The 27,486-nt window shown below is 41.7% G+C and overlaps 1 protein-coding gene across 1 annotated transcript in view; it reads left to right on the plus strand.

Moving 5' to 3' along the window:
* Enpp6 (ectonucleotide pyrophosphatase/phosphodiesterase 6) overlaps positions 1–22,793 on the plus strand; it is an 81,716-nt gene extending 58,923 nt beyond the window's left edge. Inside the window, exons 5-8 of the mRNA XM_090353774.1 lie at positions 1,053–1,232; positions 1,349–1,486; positions 15,604–15,727; positions 21,225–22,793. Of these exons, the coding sequence (XP_090209900.1) occupies positions 1,053–1,232; positions 1,349–1,486; positions 15,604–15,727; positions 21,225–21,430 (648 nt within the window). The 3' untranslated portion in view covers positions 21,431–22,793. The remainder of the gene's footprint in view (positions 1–1,052; positions 1,233–1,348; positions 1,487–15,603; positions 15,728–21,224) is intronic.
* Positions 22,794–27,486: the final 4,693 nt, after the last annotated feature.

Below are 27,486 nucleotides of genomic sequence, written 5' to 3' on the forward strand. Positions count from 1 at the left end.
ACTCCTTCCTTCTTACTAAGCCAGTGCAAGCTTTCCTTCTCTTCTCACACCACACTGTGAGGCGCCAAGAGATACCTCCTTCCACAGTGGGGACCATGGTGTTGAGAGGGCTGATGTGGCTTATCGTCTCCCTTAGCTGGACACCGAACCCGGGTCTTTAGAATCTTAGTAAGTTTGGTCACTCGCTTCTGGTGAACACAGAGGCCAGACCTAGGATCTGGCTGGATGACTTTATACCAAGTTTTTGTTCGTTTCTTTGGTTTCATTGTTTGTATTTGTTTTCTTTACCTTCACTTTAATTTTCATATCTGTAATGGGAGCCTGTGATTGGCTTCATTACCACACAAGTTTGGAGATAGAGTAGAAGAAAACAGGGAGGGTCCCTTATATGCTAGCCGTATGCGTGATTTTGTAGAGGCTGTGCTGTCTCTGTCCCTCCCTCAGAGACTTCTGTCATGACTTTGAACCACCTTTTTTTTTTTGACCAGTCCTGGGCTTGGACTCAGGGCCTGAGCACTGTCCTTGGACTTTTCTCAAGGCTAGAGCTTTACCACTTGAGCCACAGTACCACTTCCAAACTTTTCTGCGTATGCGGTACTGAGGAATGGAACCCAGGTCTTTGTGCATGCTAGGCAAGCACTCTACCACTAGGCCAAACTCCTGGCCCTGAATCATCTTTTTGTTGTTATTGTTGGTGGTTATGGGGCTTGAGCTCCAAACTTGGGTATTGTCCCTGGGCCTCTTTGTGCACAAGGCTAGCACTCTACCACTTGAGCCACTTGAGCCAGTTCTGGTTTTTGAGTGGCTAATTTGATGTAAGATTCTCACGGGGACTGTTCTGCAACCTCAGCTCTTAGATCTAAACCTCTAGGATTACAGGCATCAACTACTGGCACTTGGTTTTTGAACCATGTTTTTGGGACAGATAGGAAGATGATTAAATTTGGAGCCAAGAAACTATCCTGGCACTGATGATTTCTAACTAAGATTAACATTACCTCTTGAGGAGACTTCCCACAGGTGAGCAGTGACCTCTACTACTCACTCTCCAGGAGCGGGGCCTGCGGGACCTTCTGAATGTCATCATTTTCTCGGATCATGGGATGACAGACATCTTCTGGATGGACAAAGTGATAGAGCTGAGCAAGTATATCAGCTTGGATGACCTGCAGCAAATGAAGGACCAAGGACCAGTCGTGAGTCTGTGGCCAGCTCCTGGAAAGCACTCTGAGGCAAGAGCCCCCATGATGGGAGGAGGGGTGTCTGCATAGGCTTCTGTGTATCCTCTCCTGGGCCTTTTCCTTAGGAGCTAGATTGCAAAACCGGTCCCTTTTGGTTGTTTTTGCAGATCTATAACAAACTCCGCACTGTGGAACACATGACGGTCTATAAGAAAGAAGCCATTCCCAGCAGGTTCTATTATAAGAAAGGGAAATTTGTATCTCCTTTGACTTTAGTGGCTGAAAAAGGATGGTTCATAACTAAGGTAATTATAAAATGACTGCCAGCTGCTGCTGCTGCTTCTCCTTTCCCTTCCCCTTCCTCTTCCCCTTTCTCCTCCTCCTCCTCCTTCTCCTCCTCCTCCTCCTCCTCCTCCTCCTCCTCCTCCTCCTCTTCTTCCTCCTTCTCCTCTTCTTCTCCTCCTCCTCCTCCTCCTCCTCTTCCTCCTTCTCCTCTTCTTCTTCTCCTCCTTCTCCTTCCCCTTTTTTTGTCGGTCAGGCATGGCACTGTCCCTAAGCTCTTCAGCTCAAGGCTACCACCCTATCCTTTGAGCCACAGTGCCACTTCCAGTTTTCTAGTGGTTAATTGGAGATAAGAGCCTCACAGTCTTTAGTGCCTGGGCTGGCTTTGAACCACAATCAGTCCTTGGATCTTAGCCTCCTGAATAGCTAGAATTACAGGTATGAGCCACTGCGCCTGGCTAAAAGTCTTTTTCTCAAAAGTTGGTTGTGGGGCTTGAACTCTGGGCCTGGGTGCTGTCCCTGAGCTCTTCAGCTCAAGGCTATTGTTCTACCACTGGAGCCACAGTGCCACTTTATTCAGCTTCTTCAGACCCTAGAGACAGTCTCATCTAGCTGTCCTTCTGGGCAGTATTTCCCTCTTTCCAAAGGCTGGGCCAGGTGACTTTGCAGGCACAAGCAACAGACCTGAACCCAGAGTCATGGTTTAGACTTCATGGCTCCAGCCATTATATTGTAATAAATAGGGCTTAACTCAATTATCTTGACTTCCAATAGAACCTGTTCAGTTTAAAGCGGAATAATTGCTGTGAACCAAAGTAATTGCTGTAGGGCAATGGAAAGCAAAGGAGAGGCCCAGCTTTGCTTTCACCTCTCAGAGCAATGTTTGACAAACAGAACACTGCAACTCCAGGTCCCTAGTCTGCCAGCTTGATTTTACTGAAGAGATTGTCTTGCATTTTTGGTCCAAACCCAAATTGTGTCATGCCTGAATGACTTCGGCAGCCTCATCCTTGTCTACTTGAACTCAGAGTTCACCAAGCTCTTGAACCAGCTCAGTATGTGGGCCAGCGTGAGAAGGTTGTACCTCGGGCAGACGCGTGGTCACACCATGTTTAGAATCATTCTTTAGGACAATATGGGCTCTTGTGCTATGAGTTTGAAGGTGGGTTGTGTTTAGATCTGACTACTGGGTAAGGCCAATGATGTTTTAGACCGAGATCTGTGAGTTACCCACCAGAGACAGAGCAGGTGGTAATGAGAGGTGAATGAGTGCAAGACTAGGGCTGTGTGAGTGAAAAAGCAAAATGGGGCTTCTAGGACAAAAATTTCAGTTATTCATCAGGACTGAGCTTTTCCTGTACATTCAAGCTGTCATCCTGGACTTTGTGAACAACAAAGCAGATCTAGTCAGGCATGCTTGTTAGATCTGGTTTAGTACATTATATAGGCCGGGTAGGTCATTCCATAGCAGACTGCCTTTTTCTGCCATACGATCGGAAAAACACTCCAAGATCAAATGTGGAGTAAGGAAGACAATGAATTCCAAGCAGTCAAGACTATACAATAAGGCCCTGTCCCAAACAGTAGAGCACTTGCCAAACCCACATAAGACCTGAGTTCAATCCCCAGTGTTGCCTTATAAAATGGACTCCAGGAGAGTCCCTCTAGTGGCCACATTGTCTCCTCTGAGAACCAGAACCCCGTACAGGTCTTCTTCAGTTCCCACACTGTGTGAGGTTCTCCCGGTGTTCACAATTCAGGTGTGCCACCTGCATCTCCTGGGTCCCGCGTCATTCTAGAAAGCCAAACTTCCAAGTCACAGCAAACGGTTTAGAACTGTTTATGAAGTTCTAGTAGGATTGCTTTGAGGTTTGTTTTTAAAATAAATAAATGGTGAGGATCAGGTCACAGTGAGCTGCCCCTTGAGTCTTCTTAGCATCTGCTGTTTACTTTGTCTCTTGGATCTGCAGTCAACTGCACTGGGAGCTTGGGCCATGATAGGGAGGGAGGTGAAGAATGAAGCATGATTTGGGGACCACTTGGTGGGAACGAGCTTAGGGAGGGGAGGGGAAAAGCCAGACATCACCATGGAAATGGTGCACCTGGGGGAATAAAGAAATGTATGGAAAGTAAAATAATGTTCTAGAACCAGAAGTAGATCACATTTTGACCGTGAAGATGACGGAATTTGAGTGAGGATGATTTCTTTCTAATGAAAGGATACATAATGGTGAAGACAAAATCAGATATAAGAATTTAGAAACTCAGACATGTGAGAAGCCCTGATGTCTTTCACTGCACTGTCAATTGTCTTCTTCTGAGAAACCACTAGCAACTTTCCTGTCAGTTTTTATGGCTCAACCAACTATCGTGGCTCAGCACTGGTTCTAAGATCTGTGCTGAAATGCAAACCGGGGTGGGGCAGGGGGAGAGGGATTCAAATCACAAGACAGATAGAAGCAGGGATTAAGTAGGCAGAGACTCTGAAGGGGGCGAGGGAGACAGGAGCAGAGGAGACCAAGGAGGAACTGTTTCACCATGCACACTTTAACTGAATGTCTCCATGCCCACCGACTCTACTGAATGCCCAGTCTGAATGCCCTCCATGCCATTGACTCTACTGTCCCTTTCTTTTACCCCTACCTGCCAAATGTCCCTCTCCTGTGGAGAGTGTCAAAGTAGTGTCTTCCCTGAGTGAGGCAGAGGGCAGTCCTTCATATTATGTTGTGTGTTCTCTTTGTGTTTATGGAACACATAGATGTGCATTTGAGCAAGTCAGAACTAAGAGCCTGCCAGGGGCTGGTAGCTGATGCCTGTCATCCTAGCTATTTCAGGAGACAGCGATTTGAGGATCCCGGAGTTCAAAGCCAGCCTAGACAGAGACGTCCAGGAGACTGATCTTCAATTAACTAGAAAGCTGGAAGTGGAGCTGTGAGTCAAGTGGCTGAATGCCAGACTTGAGTGAGAAAGCCAAGGGGTTGTGTTTAGGCCCTGAGTTCAAGCGGCAGCACTGGTATAAAATAAATAAATAAAACCCCAAACTATGAGTCAATCAGTGAGCAATAAAAGAAGTAAGAATCTGAAACAGGAGTTTTGCCTAGTGGTAGAGTGCTTGCCGAGCATACACGAAAACTCCTCGGTACCACATACATAGAAAAAGCTAGAAGTGGTGATGTGGCTACTTGAGCTCTAGTCTTGAGAAAGCCTAAGGACAGTGCTCAGGCCCTGAGTTCAAGCCCCAGGACTGGCAAAAAAAAAGGAGTGAGAATCCATCAGGCTCCCAATATTTCATTATATGGCCTATGGAGGGGGGAACCCCACAGAACAGAAAGGAACAATGCTCAGCCATTGACAGTTACTTTAAAACAAGCAATTGCTTCTGAAGGAAAATTTAAGGTAATACCCGAAACATTCAAAATAGAAAGTTTTTTTAAAAATCAAAAATAAGATAAATATGTTATGAGATAATACAATTAGCCTGAATATTAGTGTTAACTCACTAATATAGAGACCATGGATAGCACTTTCTATAGACTTAATGAGTTATGGTGACTATTAAAAAATCAGCCTTCAAGAGCACAGTATGGTAGAGGCTGAGGTAGGAGGACTGTGGTCTAAGGTTTCGACAAAAGTTTAAAAATAAACTAAAAGTTGATTAAGAGTATGACTTAAGTGGTAGAGTAGAATACTAATGCAGCAAATGTGAGGCCTACTGTTCAAACCTTAATGCCATAAAAAAAGAAAAAAATAGGAGATTTCATTAATCATGCTGAAATCACCAAAAGTTTTGGAATGTCCCTTTTGCCAAAGTTTCAATGATATGCACATACATAAATTCATGTCTTGGGAAGAAAAATGTGATGCCATTCAATATAAAATAAGAAAACAGCAATAATTATCTTAAGCTAGATACCTCCTAGTTAATATTTCTAATGCCCATGGCAATTCTACACTGGAAATATTCTGGAAATAACCTGTAACATGGAATCCAAATACAACCCAGAGCTCTTTAGCAGCCATCTGGCCCATGAAAGTACAGTATGTTAATTAATGCAACTTATACTGTCTTAGAACATGTGCACAAATGTTTTTTCTGAAAGTCTGAACTGTCCCTGAGTCCTGAGAGAACTCAAGGATGTGGTAGCCTTAACTTCTTAGACTGAATTCCTTTATCCTTTTGCTCTTACTCTTGAACATATTCCTCTGTATTTTTAAGGCATCACACATAAATTTTATTTCGAACTCTAATATAACATTGGGGATCTATTTGATTTCTGAAAATAATACTAAAAGCAAGTACCCACCCTGTCTTTGTGGACACATTTTCCTTGCTTGGAATTGTATTGTTTATTATACTTCCTTGACGATAGTCAGTTAAAATCTACACTTTTGCTCTGTGCCAGGACTATTAATCGCTCACTTTTTTTCATATATTTTTATTGTAATTAATATAAGGGTTACATGATATTTGCCAGATAGAAGGTACATTAATTCACGTACATTGATACCCTTTCTCATGTCTTGGTCCCCATTTCCCTCCCCCCCACCCCCACCACTCATCTTGTTTTCCCCTTTCCCTATCCAATTTCAAATAACCAAATACAAATATATCCAATATATCAGATAACAAAGTAAGATACTGTAACAATATGAGATAATCAAGGGACAGCAAAAGAGATGAGAGATAACATAGTACATTAAGGACAACAATCACTCATTATATGGCTTTTGTTTCTATATCCTCGAGGTCCTTTCATTTAGCGTCATCCTATATGGCCTTATGTATCTAGGTTTTGCTCTATTGCAAATCTCTGCTAGGAGAGACCCAGGTTTCTACTGATTATGACAAACAAGGGAAACCATTGAGCCTATGTTCCTTTGAGTCTGGCTTACGATCGCTCACATTTTTATTGCAAAATTGCAATAAAAGAGCCCCTGGTTTGCAGTGACATAGATTCTGGTCCACAGTGTATGGGAGACTGTCCCTGGCTAGATTTCACTTTTTGTCCAGAACTTGGTGAATTCTGTTCAGAAAGCAGTCTTGTTGGGGCTGAGTGTGGGAGGAGGGGGAGTCTGGGGCTTGCTATTGACATGATTGGGGAAACAGCTGAGTCAGGATCAGCTGATGCTGGGAAGAAGCCAATAAAGTGGGATTCCAGCCCCTCTTCCTTCCTTCCTTCCTTCCTTCCTTCCTTCCTTCCTTCCTTCCTTCCTTCCTTCTGCTGTAACTTGGAAGGCGGGGATTTGGGGGTAAAATGCCATTCTGCTATAAATGCCAACTTTCTGCACCAACAGAACCTAAGCAGACTTCCCTTAATAAGAACGCTTAACTGAGTTTGTTCCTTCTTTTAGTCGGTTAAAGAGCTGTTTCAAGAAAGGATTTAAAAAACCAAACCAGGCACTGGTGGCTCATGCTAGCTACACAGGAAGCTGGCATTTCAAAACCAGCATGCGCAGGGAAGTCTATGAGACTCTTATCTCCACCACAAACCAGAAACAGAATGGCTCAAGTGGTAGAATGTCAGCTTTGAATGAAAAAAACTCAGGGACAGAAACCAAGCTCTGAGTTCAACCCTTAGTACTGGCACAAAAGAAAAAAAAAAGAATAAAGAAAAAAGAAGATAAAAAAGTGATTTCATTTGTCACCAGGAATTGCCTTGGTATCTAGTATAACTTCCAATGCCATTAAAACTAGAATGAGCTTCTGACTACCCACAAAAGGGTTTCAATGACATATTCAAGTCCTTTTACATCTTTAAGATAATATTTCAGTAAAAATAATGTAAAAAATGATAGCCTTGAAGTCAACACCCCTAGTTACTATCTCTGCGTTCATGGATATTGTTCTCCCAATGATCCTGAGCTCACGGAAGCTCACAGTGCCTGATGCTCTGCTCCAGGTTACAAATCTAGGAGCAGCAGAGGCAGGACTTGAATCCAAATGTAACCGTGAAGCACACCATGCTCAAAGACCCTCCAAACACTTCATCAAAGTGCTCCACCGATTGCCAGGGATGTCTCAGCAGACACCCCCGCTGGCTCCTCATGGGACGGAAGGGTGTCTTAACTTCCACCAGCAGCATCTTCTTTTTTTCCTTTCTGCTCATGTCACAATGCAGAGACCTCTGGAGTTGCCCAGCAGCCAACCAACTTGGCTTCCTTTTTCTCTTCATCCGTTCAGGCTACTGTTTCCCAAGCATCAACATCAATGGTTTTGCAGATACTTGAACCAAAATTTTTTTTTCTTTCTTTTTTTTCCTTTTTTATTTTTCCATTTTTTTCATTTTTTCTTCTTTTCTTTTCAGAATCATTGCACCTGACATTTTATTTTATTTTTTTAAAATTTTTTATTGTAATTAATAAAAGAGTTACATGATATTTGCCAGATAGAAGGTGCATTAATTCACATACATTGATACCCTTTCACATTTGAACCAAAATTTTCATGTGTGTGAACATCTTTCCTGTGTAAGACTTAAGTGCTAAGAATTCAGAGATGAAGGGCAACGCACGTTCTAGCAGCCCACGAAGGTTCCACTTATTGAAGTATCCCTGAGATACCATCTAATCCTAACGTCCTACCTTTCCTTTGAAGACCAAACCAAATACTATTTCTTACTTGAAACACCAGCTGGTTCCTAATTTCCTCCATCTTGGACTTTTCATAAGTTTCCAAATTACTCAACCTGTGTCTATTTGTCTGCTTTTGGGCTGTCCATTCCTGGGTAGAAATTTCTAGATGGCAAACCTTTGGTATCTTGATCTTTGACTCTCTCACAGAACCTCATATACTGTAAACTCTTGGCACATTAAATAGAAGGGACTCCATACTTGTTAGTAAGTTGAACAGAGTCATGAAAGCAGAGATTGTTGATTTTTGGTTGCTTGGGATTGGTTGTTCTACTCAGTAAGTTTGTAAATCAGTTACAAGCCTTCAATTTTGGCTCATTATTAGTTGTCCTGGATGAGATTTCAACATGAAAAAGGTGTTTAAACCACAGGTGATAGTTCTCTTAGCTTCAGTGAGCTAAGAGACAGACCACATGACATCTCCCCAATCCCACCCAGCTTCAAGGACTCATTTCTGTGGTCTTTCTTGAAGAGTGTCTACCTTGTGCCCTTGAATTCCAAAGAGAGAAGATTGAGCCAGAGCCTGGTGAGGATTGTATAGCATGAGGCTCCTCTATAGAGCTATTCCTGTCTAAATTGAAAGAAATGCAGCCTGTTCAGGCCCAAGCTTCTACAGGAGGCTGATATTTACTCCAGAGGAAAGATTTATTTTAAGAGCTGGCAAAGGATATGAAATGCCAGGCTCAATTCTAAAATCTGTGGTTGAGTGGCAGTTAGGCCAAGACCCAAAATATTTGGGGAAATCAAGACAATCTGGCAAGCATGGCTTCTGAGTACTAGTGGCAGCTACAATGGTATTGTCCAGGCCCAACTAATTGAGCTTCAGGAAGTCAAATGTGGAGGCCTGGCAGCAGCTTGCTCTCTATGGTGATTAGGTAGCCTTACATGCTGGATAGGTGCACATGTGCCCCCACCTTCTCGGCATGCTTCAGGAAATTTGATCCTGGCAAAGAAGAAAAAGACAAAAACAAAAAAACAAAGCAACAACTAAAAACAGCCTTTTAATGGTTTCCTCCAGCACCTCGCTCTATTCTAAGGATTTCTGCTTTTCCTGATCCCTGCTCATTTTGCTATCTAGAATTTTCGAGGTCAAGAATCAAGGTGTATGTGTCAAGGAACTCTCCAGGGTCAGATCAGGACCCCAAGGACGAACAATTAAACCCTTTTCAGAAACTACTGGAGGGACATCTCTCTGTGGTAGAATGTGCTAAACACTCATCTAGGAATCATTTCCCAGGAGTTCCTGCAGTCCTGCTATGGGAACATTGAAAATAGCAATGTTCCAACAGCCACACACCCATGATTTATGACAAGAACCATGGCCCCACCTCTATTCTAGCTATAAAATCATCTAAGCCAGTTAAACAGCATCATTTTTTGGGAGGTTTCATTGAAGCTTCCAATACTTGGTCATTCTTTTAGTGTATCTTTTTGGTTTTTAGGATGAGCTCCCAAATTTATTTGATTTTATTTCCAAAGAGAATGAAGGGTGCCTGTTAAAATCATGTTCTAGGATAATACAGTAGATTCCATTTTTATTAGGCATCTAATATACATTACTTTTCACTTAGTTTTATTTGTTTTAATGTGAGAAGATTTTTGTGGTTTCTTTCCTACACCAAGATCTGTTGAAATACTTAAGGGACAAAGGAAGAAACTTGGATCCTTGGTCTTACATTTGTTCCTGTGTAAAAAATAACTGAAATAGTCTATTTAAAAACAGAAATAGAACCAGGCACCAGTTGGTGGCTCACGCCTATAATCCTAGCCACTCAGGAAGCTGAGATCTGAGATCACAGTTCAAAGCCAGCCCAGGCAGGAGAGTCCATGAGACTCTTATCTTCAAGGAACCGCCTGAAGACCAGAAGTCGTGCTATGGCTCAAAGTAGTAGAGCAATAGCTTTGAACACAAAAAGCCTAGGAACAGCATCCAGACCCTGAATTCAAGCCCCACAACTGACAAAAAATAAAATAAAAGCAGAAAAGGTTATCCTGATTTATGTCTCCCCCCCCCATGGTTACCTAGTTCTGTTTTTTGGGGCCTGTGGCAGCACATTATAACATGGTACAAACACATGGCAGAGAAGACCTGCTCACTTCAGGGTAGGCTAGGAGCAAAGAGGGAGGTGTGTCCTTCATTCCCTTTCAGGACAGGCCCCCAAAGACCTAACTTTCTTCCTATCCTCTAAAGGTTCCACCACCGCCCAGCAGTGCCAAACTAGAGACCATGCTTTTAACATCTGTATGTTATGGGCACATACAGACCCAAATTATAGCAGTGGTTGAAAAGAGGAATGACAATCCAAGTGTTTAACAACCAGTCCAAGGAGGACAGAATGCCAGCTGTAAAAGGCTGCTAGGGATGGTCCGGCTCCGCCTATTGGGTTGGAGAGGATTCTGTGCCTGTGTCTGTCGCTGGGGTCCTGTGGATTTCCAGGGAAGGATGTCCACACTGCACCCAAGACTACATACACACAGAGATAGAAAACAAGAACTCTGACCTCAGAATGGTAATCAGTAGAAAATAAGACATGTGTACAGAAGAAAATAATCATTCACCATCTGTAGTAGATTCTGTGGCACAGCTATCTCCCAGAGGTGATGCATCCCATTCTGAGAGAGACTAGTAAAAGAGATTCCCTGCCCTCCTTGACCTCCAGCTTGTAAATACCTAAGAATGGTGTCCAGGACAAGCTCAGGAAGTCTGCACAGTTAGGCTTGAGAACAACTAGGGCAGAGAGTGAGAGTTCTGGTTTTAAGATGGAGCCACAGTGGTGGCCTTTAGGCTCACGCATGTAATTCTAGTTACTCCGGAGGCTGAGATGTGAGAATCATGGTTCAGATCCAGCCCGGGCACTAAATACCATGAATCTCTTATGTCTAATTAAACACTAGAAAACCAGATGTGGCACTAAGGCTCCAGGAAGTTGGGTGGTAGCCTTGAGCTGAAAAGCTCAGGGACAGAGCCCAGGCCTAGAGTCCAAGCCCAAGGACCAAGCAAAAAAAAAAAAAAAAAAAAAAAAGGAGTGGAAAGAATCCAATGAGACACAGTTGTAGGAACGAGACACAGCTTCAGAAAGAAAGAGAGCCAACTTTGGCCCAAAGAAAACCCACAAAACATAGACATCAACATCCTTAGCCACCCTGAGAAAAGTCAATTTGGGGTTCAGGGCAGGAATTGGAGGCCAGTGAATCCTCCCATCGCCCCTGATCCTCTGTCTTCTCAGGAATATTTTTTCTCTAAGGCTTAGGAACGATTTGTCTATAGTGAGGAGAAATAATAAGGAGCAGATGAGAAATAATGCATGCTACGGTGTCCCCAAAGCACAACGAGAAACAAATCAATACCATGAGATATTGATACAATGCAGGTACCTTGCCCATGTGCCAACACAGAGAATAATAAATACAAACTGCTGCGACTGCTTCAGGTTTCTTCCTGACCTCCCACCTCCCTCTTCATCCTCATCAGGACCCTGACATCTCTAATGGCTATCCTCCATGTTCTCTGCGAGGCATTTCTTAAAAAGGGAGTTCAAAACAAACCCTGGCATGTACTAGACTTTTTGTTGGATTTTTGATTTGTGGGTGAGCGGTGATGCTAAGGATGATGGAAACAAGTCTTGAGTCTAGAAAGCGTGACTCCTAGTTCAGATGCACTCCCCTGGCATTTCAAATGAGAGCAGGCTGTTCTAGGCATTGTAATGGTCGACTGGTAATTGAGTGCAGGCATCAAATTAAAAGAACCCAAACCCAAGACATCACAAGTCAATCCTTCCTCCTGCTGCTCCCTCATGTGCAACTGTTCATTTGTGGTTCCTTCCCGCTGGAAATGATTAGTGAGTTGTGTGGTTCACCATGGAAGAAGGGGGTCAGCATTGCATGTGCTGGGCAGGGGTCCTGGGGGCCTGGGAAGTGCTGAACAGATCACACTGCATAAGGATCTTTGAATTTCTAAGATAGGTGTTGAGTGCAGAATGAAAAACTTATCCTGCATTATGTGCAGCTTTCTCATTGTGGACACACACACACACACACACACACACACACACACATCTTTTATCCATGTTTATGTTTCCCACCTTTAGCCAGATATGGAGGGTCCAGGTGCCTCTTCTGGGGTCACTAGGGGCAGTAAGAGGCAGTCTGTGGGCTTGGAAGGGTCTGTGGGGGTCTGCTCCTCAACCAGCTGCCTGAAGACCCACAAGGCCAAGGATTCCCAATCTAGAGTCACAACTTTTCCCTTGATGTGCCCCTGTGAATACACCTTAGAAAGATGATGTGGACACAACATGAAGATGTCAAAAGCCACTGGAGAGGTCAAGGAACAAACCATCAGTGACTGCACCATTTTGAAATTAAGACTGTGATTAACAACATTATTCACCCTGTTTACCTTCCCAATTTGTTTTACTATTTTTGAAAAAATCAGTAAGGACAATTGCTTTTGAGAGAGGAGATTTAGTATTTTAATAAAAACTAGTATATACCAGTGGCCAGGCAGATCCCCAACTGGCTTTAGGACTGAGATTTTCATTGTTGAATATGTCTATTTAGGACAGCTGTCTCCTTTTTAGACTACTATTTTCCAATCAAGTCGCCGTCTTAACCCCCTGTGCCCTGGTACACACACACACACACACACACACACACACACACACACACACAAAATGTGGCTCATAATTAGTAAGTGAAGCTGTGGCTTAAGTGGTAGAGTGTTAGCCTTGAGACAAAAGCTCAGGAATAGCACCAGGCCCTAAGTTCAAGCCCAGGATTAGCACATATACACACAAAACCCCAAAACAACACCGACATAAAATGTTCTCCTTTGGGCTTCCGGAATCTTTGCCTTGTAGACAAAGAGTGGGAAAAATAGCACATTAAGTTAGCTGACGAAGCTAAATTGGGATGTGCTATGATCCTCACCACAGACAGAGAAAGAACAACAATCAAAAAAATAAAGAAAACCAACAGCCCCCTCCCCCGAACCCAGTTAGAAAGTTCATAAAGCATGTCTGTGGAAAACTACAAGCTACAGCTGGAGAAGGAGAGAGCAGGGATGATGGAAAGTCAGGAAATGGAGAGTCAATGAAATAGTGCAATTTGGAAAGCAGAAATGCTAGGAGAGCGATTTATGGGGTGAGACCGGATGGGTGTGCAGTGTGATATGACAGCTAAATAAGCAAGGGAAAGTTCAGCCTCACAACCAGAGCACCTCCCCTCAGTGCTGGGAGCATGTGGTGACCAGACCGCAGCCATTGATTGAGTGCCTACTGTGTGTCAGTTCTTAGCACCCAGTCATGTTACCATCCTTAAACCCTGCAAGGTGGGCACTAGCATTCCCAGATCCCACAAAGAAACAAAGAAAACTGACACAGCTTGCCAGAATCAGAGAAAGTGGCACACTGAAATTTGACCTTACGCCAGTTCAACTGGAAAAATCTCATTCTTCTATTTTATACCCGATCCACACTCAGTGGGTGAAGAAACAGGAGACAGGAGGACAGTTCACTGTCCAGTTCCCCTTCAGAGCACTACCGTGACCTCTGGCTATGGGGTATTGAAGTTACACAAAGTTGATGGGAGGATGACTTAGGTTCCCATTTTGGCATTCTCTCTCACCAACTATGTCACTTGTAATCTCTCTGTGCCATAGTGCTCTCAGCTACGAAGTGAGGGGACTATGTATTGTCCACACTGTGAAGTCATTCATGATGATCAGGCCAGTATTATGATGGATTCTCAGATAAGCTATAGGACTTATTAAATACCTGCTATTCCCGTGAGTCTGGTTCGCTGTCTTGATTCCATACATCCACCTAGACCAGCCGATTCTACTTTCTGCATTGGAAATATTTGTAATACTGAATCCTGTGAGGCAGGAAGACCTCCGGATTATGGAGTGTGAAGTTAGTCTGCACAGAATGGCTAGGACGCTGTTCAACGTTCTGCAGCTTCCTGGGGATTCACAAAACTTTCTAGAGACTCCTGGTTTCAAACCAAGTGAGCAGCTGTAGCCTAAGAAAATGTAGTCCTGAAGCTGTCTTGGAAGAGATGGTTCTGGACCCCACCCAAGCCAAGAATGGCTGAGGGAAATGAAGGGAAGTAGGAACCAAAGCAGCATCTTGAAAGTGTTAAAATCCTTGGAGAGGAGACTGGTTCCTGTGAGATGCTTCCTAGGGTGAAGCTGGAAGTAAAGGAGGGTGGGGTAGATACGGGTAGAAGAGGCCCTAGACTAGTACTGTTTGTAACATGAAGTGGCTAGATAGATGCTCTGTTTTCCAACAGTTTTTCTTCAGTACCAGCTGGGAATCTTCCAACTCAATTTACTCCTGCGATTAATACCTGGGAGTTAGGGTAGTTAGAGGCTTAGCTAGAGTTAGCTTTAGTTAGGTAGGTTTAAAGTTTAGAGTAGGTAAAGGAGTTCCGTTTCATAAGACTGCCCCGTGGTCAGACACCAAGCCTAAGTCCTCAGCCTCCTACTAACACTGGTACCAGATTTGGCTACAAATTCAAGGAGTTTCACCACCTCACAAATAATTTCCTGAAATGAAGCACAGAACTCAGGAAAGGCCTGTGGTTGTTGTTGCAGTTATATTGTAAAGGATACAACTTGGGACCTATCATGTGGAAGAAAGGTGCATGGGAAAGCATGAGGAAGAGGGACACAGAGCTTCCGCCCCTGGAAGTTGTCTGAACTATGTTCTCTAGGGAATTTACTTGGTGTGTGAGTAATTACCTCTTTGGTCACATGATTAAACTCAGAATTTAGTGCTTTTACCCCCTTCCCTAATGGTTAGAGGATAAAGCTTAAAGTTCTAGCCTGCTAATTTCAAATTTTTGTCCTCTGGTGACCTGCACCCATTTTGAAGCTGTGCTAGTACTGTAACTCAGTGATATCTCATTAGCATAAAAACCTGGTGTGAAATGACCAGGTTGATGAATGACGAAAGATTTGATTATTCAGGAAATTCCAAAGGTTTTAGGAACTGTGTGTTTGAATCTTGGGACAAAGATAAATTCATTTTTTTATTGTACCATGGATAACAGTTTTAATATCTCTTCTCTCTCTAACATGATGTATTTAGTAGTTCTGAAACCAGTTACAAGATACAATTCTTCTCAGTGTGCCAGTCTTGGGGCTTGAACTCAGGGCCTGGGCACCATTTCTTTGTTTTTCCACTAAAGGCTAAATGTTCTGCCACTTGAACTACACCTCTATGTCTTGATTTTTGCTGGTTAATTAGAGTTGAGTCTCTCGGATTTGTCTGCTGTAGGTGGTTTCGAACCACCATTCGCAGATCTCAGAGTCAGACATGAGCCGCCAGTGCCCAGCTTATTGACTAAAGATCTATAGCAAGTTAGTAGGCTGCCCCCAAAGGTCAGAACTACCTAGAATAGGAAGGGATCCAGCAGAGTTCAGATACGAGTGAGGCTCACAATGGATCAAATGTTTACTCGTCACAATCATTGAGATGTAGTAGAAAGTCATTGCACTTCTTGATTTCAGAATCGGGAGATGCTTCCATTTTGGATGAACAGTACTGGCAAGCGAGAAGGCTGGCAGCACGGATGGCATGGATATGACAATGAGCTCATGGACATGAGAGGCATCTTCCTGGCCTTTGGACCGGGTAGGCAAGCAAATGATTGAATACACTTGGTGTTCCAAGCAAGTATCTGTAATCGCAGCTCATAGAGCAAGTATAGGCTGAAGCGGTTTCTTTATAGACCCTCTTTATGAGCCAAGCTGAGCAAGTCCAGCTCCTTTTCACGAAGCATCTTTGGTTGGCTTCCTTTCAAATGCTTCTTGGGTTTGGCAATTGTGACCAAATACTTTTCCTTGTAAATTTTAAATCCTAAGTGCAGTGCAGAAAATGGAATCCACATGTCTGTGATTCATTTTTTACTTAATCCATCAAAACATTATTTCACAGCTATCTGATGTCCAGAAAGGCTTATTGGACACCAGGTTGCTGACAGCTGTGACTTCCAAAGTTGATGGGATTGCTTCCCAGTGTCTGACTCTTGCAGAGTTTCTCTCTGTCTAGGATATGCATCCCTGTGGGGGTCGTTCAGTTTAAGGCCCAACCAGAAGCCAGGGTGTGTGTTCATGGGCCCCCACTCAGAAATGACCTTGATATTGACTTTGAGAACAAGCCAGACATACTAAGGAAAGTCTTGTATGAAAGCAAATTTACCAAGCCTTCTGTGATATGATTATATTCCAAGGGGCTGGAAGAAAGGGAAACGGAAAGGGCCTATTTGGTCATATGATATATTGATAGGCCATTATAAATTCACACGTTGGAAAGTTTTCCTGAATATTCTAATAAACATTCTACTGAACATCATGTTCTTTCTAAAAGAAAAGAAAAAGGAAAGAAAAGAACGGCAACAAGAAAAGAATATCCAATAACCAGCAACCATCTTTTGACTAGTTCAACTGCTTTCTTCCCGCTCCCCACCCTTTCTTTATTAATATAATCACCCTGCTATCTGTATTCCACATGCCTTTCTTTTTCTGGATGTTGATCAAAACATTTCAGCCCAAAAGGATGTCCATGCTCTTTAGATGATAGATTGGACACCCCACCTGTAAGTTTCACTCTTCTCTCCAGTGCAGTCAGACCAAAGATATGTCAGCTTACTCATCTCCTTTGGTCTGCCTACGCTCACTTTCTTCGCCATAAAATAGCTGTGAGGGACCATGCATAGGTTTCTCTTACTGGAAGCTCCGTGGATGCCTCTGGGAGTGAGCTTGGCCTAGGCTCACTTTCTTCGCCATAAAATAGCTGTGAGGGACCATGCATAGGTTTCTCTTACTGGAAGCTCCGTGGATGCCTCTGGGAGTGAGCTTGGAGAATACATTGGTCCAAATCGCCTACCATATGGAAAGCAAATTCTCAGATCCCACAGTGAGAAGCAGAAGCACGAACTGATTTCAGGCCACAGGCCTCATGCAGAGGACATCTAAGTGTGTTGACATTGGCTGCTGAATGTCACGAGGCCCAGGTCAGGGTACAGGGTTCCAAAGCTAGAGAAATTAGGAGTGGAGCTTTACAGTTGTCTATAGATTAGGTAGAAGGTATTCTGGGGCTTGTGGTTTTTTCAGTAGAAAACAATCTTCAGGTGTGTGTGTATGTGCGTGCGTGCGTGCGTGCGTGCGTGCATGCGTGCGTGTGTGTGTGTGTGTTCCCCAAATCCCCCTTCTTCACCAGCAGTGGGAGGTAAGATCGTGAACGCAGAGCAGAGCAATTGTCTGCTAAGGAGTATATGCAAGCAGCAGTCTTAGCCAAATCAACTCTAACCCCACACCAAAACTTTTAAACAGAGTGCCCTAAGTGGCATTAACTTAAAAGTTAAATTCAGTGGGGAGATTTTTCCCATTAACAGAGGGCTCCATCATCTGCTCCTTTAAAACTAAAAGCCCTCGGTCTTTTACAGACTGAAAGACAACCCCTGATGAAAATGGACTGGGCTAATTGCAAAATGCTTCCAGCCAGATGCAGCCTTGAGAGCCTCCCACAAACCATCACGTTCCTGGCTCCAATTCTCATGAAAGATTAAACAGCTTTGCACACTGACTGTTTACTCTGAAGAAAATTTAAGAGCGAGGACTTTAATAGCCATCTAGCTGCACTTGGAGATAAAGGTGCTTCCTTCCTGATTAATTGTCTGAGCTTGCTTAGGGAGAAAGCTGAGCATCATGCGCCTGCCCAGATACCAGTCTTCGAAGTCAGTAAGCCTGGGCCAGCAAAGGGAAAGAGAAGTCATTCTGCAGATAGCCTCTCTAGTTAATCCCAGTTTCTAATTTGAACAACCTAATCTTGCCCCAGAGAACTCTGCATTCCAGATAAGACAGCTGAAGTGCAATTTGGTGAGATGTCATGAGCTGGCGAGCTTCACTCAGAAAGCAGTCCAAGATAGCCAACCTTCTTTCCTTAGGAAAGTATCTATCTGTAATCTATCTATCATTTATAAATTGATCATTTACCATCTACCTAGCTCTTTGTTTATGTATTTATCTGTACATTTAGGGGATTGAACCCAGTGTCTTATACATCCTATGCAATACTCATGAGTTACTTCCCCACCCTGGGAAATCACTTTTAATATTCAAAAGAATTTAAGCCCATGGAAATAACTGGAACTTTCAATCCAGATTCAACAATGTCATCTTGAGCTAGTGAGCTTTTGAAGATCTTCCCAAATTAAACTAAAGAATTTTCTGGAAAGATTTACTTCTAGCCTAGATCATTTTTACATTGGGTCCAAGCTAGTATTCCTGCAGAAGAGAAAGCCATGAACTAGATGGAAAAGACCAGCCAATTCTCCTTTGTACTCATGGACCCAGGATTTGATTTTGTACTTTCAAAGCAAAACAACAACAATCCTCTCCAACATTTTTGTCAGAAGTGCTTGATCTCAATTGTTTCCAGTGTTTACAAAGTGTGTTTTGTTTGTTTTGTTTTGTTGTTAAAGGTTGGGAAAGGGCACTTTGCATGCCTTTCCACCCACACACATGAATGACAAAGACATAGCCACATGTGGTGGGAAGAGAGGTTGTCACAACCAGGACTCATGGCAAGTCAGAGGCAAGAGGAGTTGTTCCCATATCCCTGGGACAAACTTTCCATGGACTTCTCATAGATTTATCTTTTTTTGCCAGTTCTGGGTCTTGAACTCAGGGCCTGAGCACTGTCTTTGGGCTTTCTCAAAGCTAGGACTCTACCAATTGAGCCACAGCACCACTTCTTGCTTTTTCTATGTATGTGGTAACAAGGAATGGAACCCAGGTCTTTGTCCATGCAAGGCAAGCACTCTACCACTAGGGCAAATCCCAGCCCCTCAGATTTATCTTCATCTTCCTACCCCCACCACCTTCTCTTTTATGTATTAGTACTAGGGCTTGCACTCAGGGCCTGGACACTGTCCTTTAACTTTTTCATTCAAGGCTGGTTTTCTACCACTTGGGCCATACCTCTTTTTTTGGCCTTTTACCAATTAATTGGAGATAGAGTCTCTGGGACTTTTCTGGCTTGGCTAGCCTGATCTCAGTTTCCTTAGTAGCTAGGATTTTAATCATGAGCCAGCAGCACGTGGCTCCTGTAGAGATTTTTACACTGAACCTAGCTTACACTGAATTCTCCTAAGTGAGAAAAACTTATCACTTAACAATTAGCTCTGGATGTTTATAGTAGGTTTTTTGGGGGGTCATGGGGCTTGAACTCTGAACCTGAAAACTGTCCCTGAGCTCTTCAGTTCACTCTACCACTTGAGCCACAGTGCCATTTCCACTTTTCTGGTGGTTAATTGGAGATAAGAGTATCACGGACCTTTAAGCCTTGGCTGGCTTTAAACTGCCATCCTCAGATCTCAGCCTCCTAAAGTAGCTAGGATTATGTGTGGTGGTTTTGAAGCAAATATACCTTGCTTCAATATTTGCAATTTCAGGACCATAAATTTGGTGTTGGCACTTTAGAATATGTGTTACTGTTGCATGCTTCTAAATAAAGCATATGCAATCATTTTAGCAAAACTTTCTTCTTTCTCTCTCCATCCTTTTCTTTCTTTCTTTCTTAGCACCTTAGGGCCTCTTATTTTCTGGGAAGGTACTCTGCCACTTGAGCCACACCACAAATTCAGCAATTTTTTTTGCTGTTGTCATTTTTCAGATAGGATTTTGAGTTTTTACCCAGGATGGCCTGGCCTGTAGCCTTCCTCTTTATGCTTCCAACATAGCTGAGATGACAGAGTAGCTAGCACACCCAGCTATTGAGTGAAAAGAGTGCTCACTAACTTCTTGCCCACGTGGGCCTCGTACTACAACTCTCCCTATCTCTGCCTTCCAAGTAGCTAGGATTGTGGGCAAGAGAGACCACACTTGAAAAGAAATCTACAAGTTTATATTCTAAAACTTGACTTTTCAGCCCCCTAACTTCCTAGTTCCTTTACAGTCTTGATGTACTAAAAGTACAAACCTCCATTAATGTAAAAGCAAAGATACTGTATTATTACATTTGTATGCTCGTTATTTAAGTGGACAAGCACTTTGTAGTCAGTACCTTATATACCTAACCATGGGGAAGGGACAGAACTCAATAAACATCCCATCCCTCCAGCTAGCTTTGAGAGTCACCTTTTCAATAGGCTGTGAATTTCCAGCCCTATACAACTCAGCTCCTGAATTACTGCTTCGGGTTGGTACAGCTACATGTTGGTCTCCATTAGCTCTCTCACGGCTTCCCTGGAATCCCTGACTCCATTTTCCTTATGGTTACACTATTTTACCTGTCCCTGAGGGCTCCCCAGAAATGTGTAATTGATTTTCCAAATGTATTTAAAGAGTCATTGTCATTGCTAGTGAGCTTTTCAGCATCCAGAAAAGTATATAGCTTCATGTTCCATTGTAACCTATAGCCTCAGTGTGACCAGAAGACAGAGAAACGTTCTTCTTTATGTAATAAGTTGTACAAAGGAGTTGCCATTTAGGGAAGTAGTATATAAATAGAATGAATCTTTGTCAGTGCCACCCCTTTCATCCTTCTTTCCCATCCCTCTAATTCTACCTTTTTCCTCAATTTTCATAAATTTTTGTAGAATATGCATTGAATTTTATGACTGCATCCCCCTTTCCTCTCTTCATTTGTCTAATCCCTTTTCATTGGAGAAATTGAGTTACTGTGGGTCTATAGCAGGACTTAACATTCTACCTATTAGCGTGATGCTAGATAAGAATACTGTTGAAGGAGGAGCATACAAAAATAGGCTTCCGTGATCATGTCGGCAGTCCAGGGCATTACAGAAGTGGAACAGCTTCAAGTGGCCTTCTGGAAAGTTCTGTTGTCACAAAGAGAACTCAGGCACACCAGGTTTACTTGTACACTTGTCTTCTAAAGAGTTTAATCTCAAGATACAGCCAGAGACAGCTATTTCCTTTCACAACCTCTAGCTTTACAGAGACTCTTTTCTTCCACATTTACATTAACTTGCCCTCACCATTGAACAAGCTGACTTTCCAGTGTCAAAGTTGTCTTCAGCTGGAGTGAAATTCCTCTACATTGTGATCCAGACCCTCTCGGCACAGCTTCAGCTAAGTCACCTAATTTGTTTTCCCTTTCTTTTCAGATTTCAAATCGAGCTTCAGGGCTGCTCCAATCAGATCTGTGGATGTCTACAATATCATGTGCAATGTGACAGGCATCACTCCACTGCCCAACAATGGGTCCTGGTCTAGGGTGGCATGCATGTTGAAGGGCCAGGCTAACTCGGCAACATCTCTCCAGCTGAGCAGTTGTGCGCTGCTGGCCTTGATGGTCTTCTTGTTTGCATAACTTATCACACTGCTTATCTCGAAACTCTATCAGCAAAGTGTGCCTCAAAGGGAAACCATATTCTGTGTGAGTAATAGCTTCCTTAACACCATCAGGGTCATGTCAGTTGTAAATTCGTCATTTGCTGTTCCTACGTCTTTATGTTTGTACGTGTGTGTATGTGTGTATGTGTGTGTAGGTACTGGGGCTTGAACTTATACTCATTTGCTCTCAAGGTTGGTGCTCTACTACTTGGATAGTACCTACCTCTACTTCCAGACTTTTGCTAGTAAATTAGAGAATTACGAGCCTTTTGGATGTGTCTATCCTGGCTGGCTTTGAACCACAATCCTCACATCCCAGCTTCTTAAGCAGCTAAGATTACAGGCATGAGGCACCAATGCCCAGCCTCCTGCATATTTAGAGAGGAAAACAGACTCTATCTCCTAGAAGCAAGAAATCTGAGATTTTTCATTTCTTGGGCTGTATATAATTTTCCCCATTCCTTTAAGCATTCACTTACTGTGGATGAAGTACAGGCTTGCCCCTGGTGTAGCCAAACTTGGAGAGGATATCAGCCTCTGGCCTTCCACTCTCTCTTTCTTGAACAAGATTGGCCCTTGTTCAGATTCTGTCCATACCCAAGAGTCATCCTTGGAATCTTTGGCTGTAATCCTGTACTGTCCCCTTCACGCTACACAAATAGGAGATACACATGAAAACAGTAGCTGCTATCCATTTCTGATCCAGCTTGTAGAGTTTTTCATCTTATACAGAATTACTGAAACAACATGTCCTAGCAGAGAGCAGCAAGCAACCACCAACAACCAAAAAAAATCACGAAAGATTATAGTACTCATCGAACAAGGTGAAAGACGTGAGGCTTCCACCAGAGTCTACGTGCACAATAATTTCTCTTGTCTCAAAGACCAAAAAAGCTAGCCATGGGTCTGGATTTCTTGGAGGTGTCATTATGATCTGTCATGCTATGAAGCCCTATGAATGGCAGGCACGGAACTCTGATGGAGTGATGGTGATGGAGTGATGGATTGCCTGCTCACCCACCTACCTGTGTGGCTGCTTTCTCTAATTCAGACCACAGGAACACTTGACATGTCAATGCAGGTTGAGAGAAGGATGAATGTCTTACCAAATGAGAAGACGTGCTTGAAAACAGAAATCTGAGCTCATTGCTTAGAACATGGTAATACATTAAGCTTAAGTTTGATGTACCAGCAATCTTAAAGTAATGCTTGTTTAACAGCTACAAAAGGATTTTTTTCGAGTGACAGAATTCCATAGAAAATGGTGGGGATAAGGAAAGGAGAGGCTATTTGGTTAGGAAAACGTCAAGATGGCAGGGAAGTCTGAGTGCCATCCTAGATAGACCAAGTTTTTTTAAGAATTTCTTAGAAGAGCCACTGGCCTAAGATACATTTTGGTTTTTACTTAGTTCTTAAGTTGGCTGTGGAAGTGCTTGCAAAATAAGGGGCAACTGTTCTCTTCTCTCTCTCTCTCTCTCTCTCTCTCTCTCTCTCTCTCTCTCTCTCTCTCTCTCTCTCTCTCTCTGTAATACTAAGGTTTGAACTCAAACATTCTACCACTTGAGTCATAACTCCAGTCTTCTGTATCCTATCTATGCTTCTCATATAGCTGGGATGACAGGTATATGAACCGTCATTTGAAGTTTGTTTGTTGAAATGGGGTCTTAAACTGCTTCCCTAGACTGACCTCAAAACATGATCCTTTCAATAACTACCTTCTGAGTAGCTGGGCTTATAGATGTGAACCATCAGGCACACGAATGTTTGTGCATGAGCACATGCACGCACACGCACGCATACACACAGTCATTTGATTTTCTGGGTTGGCTTTTTTTTTTTAACTTTACCATAATATAGACATAATACACATTCAGTAGATGTCAGACTTTAAATTTTAAATTGTGTCTTTTCCTGAGACCATCTTGCAATGCTGAATAGTAACAGAGAGCTGTGGTTCCAGTTAGCCACTTGATCAATTCACAGTGTTGCTAAGCTAATGAGGTTTAATAGGTTTATGTGCATTCTAAACCTTTTTAACTTAATGACATTTTCCTTTTATCATGGGTTAACCAGGACATCATTGTCTCCTAAGTCTTGAAACATTTGTATGAGTCCCATTATTGCATTCTAAATCAGTTTGTACCAAATGCAAGCAAGACTTAGTGTCAAGAGTCCCAAGAGACTCATCAGGATAAGGAAGCCCTTACTTGGTGTTTACCTTGAAGGAACAAATGAGAATATCAGCACTCACCCTGACTCAGGAAGTCTGAGAGCTGTCTCCTTGATTTGAATCACTAGAGCAAAGGATCATTGCTTTAAAAAAAACGCTGAATTCACCTTTACAAAAGATGTCTAAGGATTTATGTAATGTGTTTTTAAAGCTCCAGAAAGCCACTGAATCAAGTGGAAAGGAGGCAAATCGGCCTTTGTTGTGTGTCTGAAAGCAAATTAGTACTTTCAGAACATTGGCATGAGTTGTTGGAATAGACATCTATTGTTCAAAGTTTTCTTTCTACACAAAAGATGGGGTTCTGTTGAAATCTGTAGAGCCCACTTCCTTCCTTGTGAGGGAAAGGATCTCTAAGAAAATATCCAAGCAATTAAATTAAAAGTGGATCATCAAATTGAGGACAGAACAAACATATACACACTCTGCATTTTACTTCCTTGTGCTATTCTTCCATTTTCCTTTTACCCATCCTAAAATTTTCAAGTTACATAATCAAATTTCAAGTATCTTTTTGACAAAGTATAATTTTCCATAAGCAATAAGTAAATAACTGAATCAGAATAAGATAACAAAGCAATCATAAACATTGGTAGATAATAAATAAAATTCAGACTCCAAATTTTAAAAAAGTAACCAAATGCTTTGCCTAAGACAAAGCATTCATTTTAATGGCTTGTTTACTAAGCATTGCTTTTAAAATTTTAAAGTTGTGTACTTTTCCCAGGAAAATGCCACTTTGTCTAAATGTGTTTTGAATTCCATAGAAGTAGATTCTGCTAGGAATATGTACAGACAACACCTTTTGCCTTGGGTTATTTTACTATGTTACTGTTTGTTCCAGGAGAAAGAGAATTAGGTGGGCCTTTCAAGGAGAAAATGAAAGGAATGATTCTTAGTGATGAGATGAAGGACTATTTTTCCTGCATACATGCTTCATCTCCAGAATGTAATCCAATTAAGTTCTCAAAACCCAAGCCTAGACTAGAATAGACTTAGAGAATTCTTTCTAGCTTAGAAAACTTCTGAATTTTAAAGCCCTGTCTTTTAAAGGGTTCTGGGAGTTTATAACAGCTCTGAGTTTTGTCAGAGGACTTTGCAAACTTTCTGGTCTTTTAGCCACCATCTGACTCACTTCCCAGGTTGCAGGTTCAGACTATCTGATCAAAGTCTTCAGACAACACTTTAGAGTGACACTGGTTCAAAGTTTGGGTTTGTTCTAAGAACCACTGGGCTCTGATTTGGTCCTGGAATGCCTAAATCCCCTGAGAACTATTTCAAAACCAGCCAGTTTCTCCAGTGCCCACAAGACTGACTTCAGCTCCTAATACCAGTTGAGTTGAGCTCCAGGGCTCTGAAACCAAAGTGGATGTTAGTCCCATTGATGAACAGAGGAACCAAGAAAGGCCAACTTGGTTCTCTGCATCTTTTACCTAGTGGTTCACCAACAATGCTATCAGACAAATGGAGATGTTCAAGACACACATATTTTATGACTTTTTAACCAATTGTTTTACATTTCTGTAAATATTAAGAAATCAAAAATAAATGTTAATTGCATTTTGTTTTTTTAAACAATTTCGAATAGACAAAAGTCAGATACTATTTGCTAGAAGAATAGAAAAAGGGTGTTTTGGCAAATTGATAATAAAACATGAACCCTTGTCTCAGGAATATACTACAGAAAATATGTTGCTTTGGAGTCATAAAATAGCACCGAGCACAGTGATAATTATCCCATTAGTATGTATTTGATAAAAAAGAATAAATGTCATTAGAAAACTTGTGTTCAAACTTTATTCTCTCTCTCTTTCTGTCTCACTCACTTTCTCTATCTAGTTCTTCAAGTTAAATGACTTTTTTCACTTTTGGCTTGCTAGCCTTTGTTATTACCCAATTAACATTATAATTATTTCTTAATTTGGGATTATGAATATTCTGCCCTGGGCTTGTAAATTAGATGGAAGGAAGGAGGGGAGGAAGGAAGGAATAAAGGAAGGAGATTGTGTTTTCAGCATTTAGGCATACTGACATCAAAAATGCAGTATCATTGGGACTCAATTCAAATACTGTACAATTTAATTTATTATCCAATTTTAATCCAATGCCTTTTTGTATATTCATAGTTACCTTCCACAATCACTTCTAGAACATTTTTATCATCCCAAACTCCTTACCCATTAGTGCATGCAACCACTCCCATACCACCCTCTAGACAGCCATTAAATTACTTTGTCTTAGATTTGTTTATCCTGGATATTAAATGGAATAATAACAGTATGCACTTTGTGAATGGCTTATTTCACTTAGGAAAATGAATGAATCCTTCCTTCATTCCCTTTATTTATGAATAACATTCCATTGTATAGAAATACTACATTTTATCTATCAATGAATATTTTGTTTCTTTGTAGAGTATAAATATGAGCATTTATACACACATGTGTTTTTATTTCTCTTGGGAATGTATTAGGAGTGGAATTACTGAGAGACAACTTAATGTTAAATATTTGAGGAAGAGCAAAACTATTTTCCAAGTTAGTGCACACAGTTTGCATTCTTACCAGTAATGTATAATGATTCCAATTCTTACCAGTTATGTATAATGATTCCAATTTCTCTCCATCCTTGCCAGCACCCATTGTTATCTGCTTTTCTTGAACATTAGCCATCCTAAGGAGTGTGAAATGGTATCTTACTGTGATTTATTTGTACTTCTGTAGTGATCAATTGTGTTAAACAAGGCTTTTTTTCTTTTCTTGCACACCTTTGTTGGAGAAATGTCTATTGGAATTCTTTGCCCATTTTAATTGGCTTGTCATTTTTATTATTGAGCTATAACACTTCACATTTTTGTATACATATCAATTTTCCATTTTTTCTTAACTTCTTTAAAGGCATTCTTTATAGAACAAAGTTTTTAATTTTTTAGCTATAAATTTTTCACTATGCTTATTTACTTTCATTAAGTATAATTCCCTCCCAATTAACTAATTCAAATAATAAAATCATAAAGTAAGTTGGAATCACTCTCAAATCCATCTACTTCTTTCTGTTATCTACTGCTGTGAGTCATAACTCACCATTATCTCTCATCTAGAGTATTGTACCATCCTCCATGTGCCTGCCCATCTTCTACTCAGTCCTTCCTACTTTATTAGACATGGATTAATTAAGAGTAACTTTTCAAGCTAAATACCTTACTCTGCTGATGAAGCCTAACATGAGCTTCCCTAGGTTCTCGAATGTATCCATTCAAAGCCAGGAGAAAGTTTTTAATTTTAGGATGAAGTCCAATTTTGATCAGTTGTGTTTTTCTTCTGAAACTAGGACTTGAACTCCATACGTAATGCTTTTGTTCACTGGCTAATGCTTTACTAACTAAGCCATATCTCCAGCCCCAGTTGTGTTTTTTGTATCTAAGAAAGCTTTCTTGAATCCAAGACCATAAGTGTTTCCAACTTAGATAATCAGGACAAGGCCTTACCCAGGCTAGGCAAGTGATATACAAAGCTATTTTTCCCAGCCACCTTCTCTAATTCTTCTAAGAGTATGTCAGCTTTAACTCTCACATTGACGTCCATTTTGAGTTAGCTTTTGTGTGTGGTATAAGGAAGGGAAATAACTTCAGTATTTTTCATAGGAATCTAGCTCTCTCAGCATTACTTATAGAAACAGCGTTAGTTTTTAGATAAATGGTAAAGTCCCATTGAACAGAGCATTTACTTCTTTTAAAGATCCTAATTAGAAATTTGAGTTTGTGTTTTTATTGTTTTTCTAAGGATCCAAATCACTGTAGACATTTG

The sequence above is a fragment of the Megascapheus bottae genome, chromosome 20 (assembly GCF_031878675.1).
Source record: "Megascapheus bottae isolate mThoBot1 chromosome 20, mThoBot2.hap1, whole genome shotgun sequence".
Classification (NCBI taxonomy): domain Eukaryota; kingdom Metazoa; phylum Chordata; class Mammalia; order Rodentia; family Geomyidae; genus Megascapheus; species Megascapheus bottae.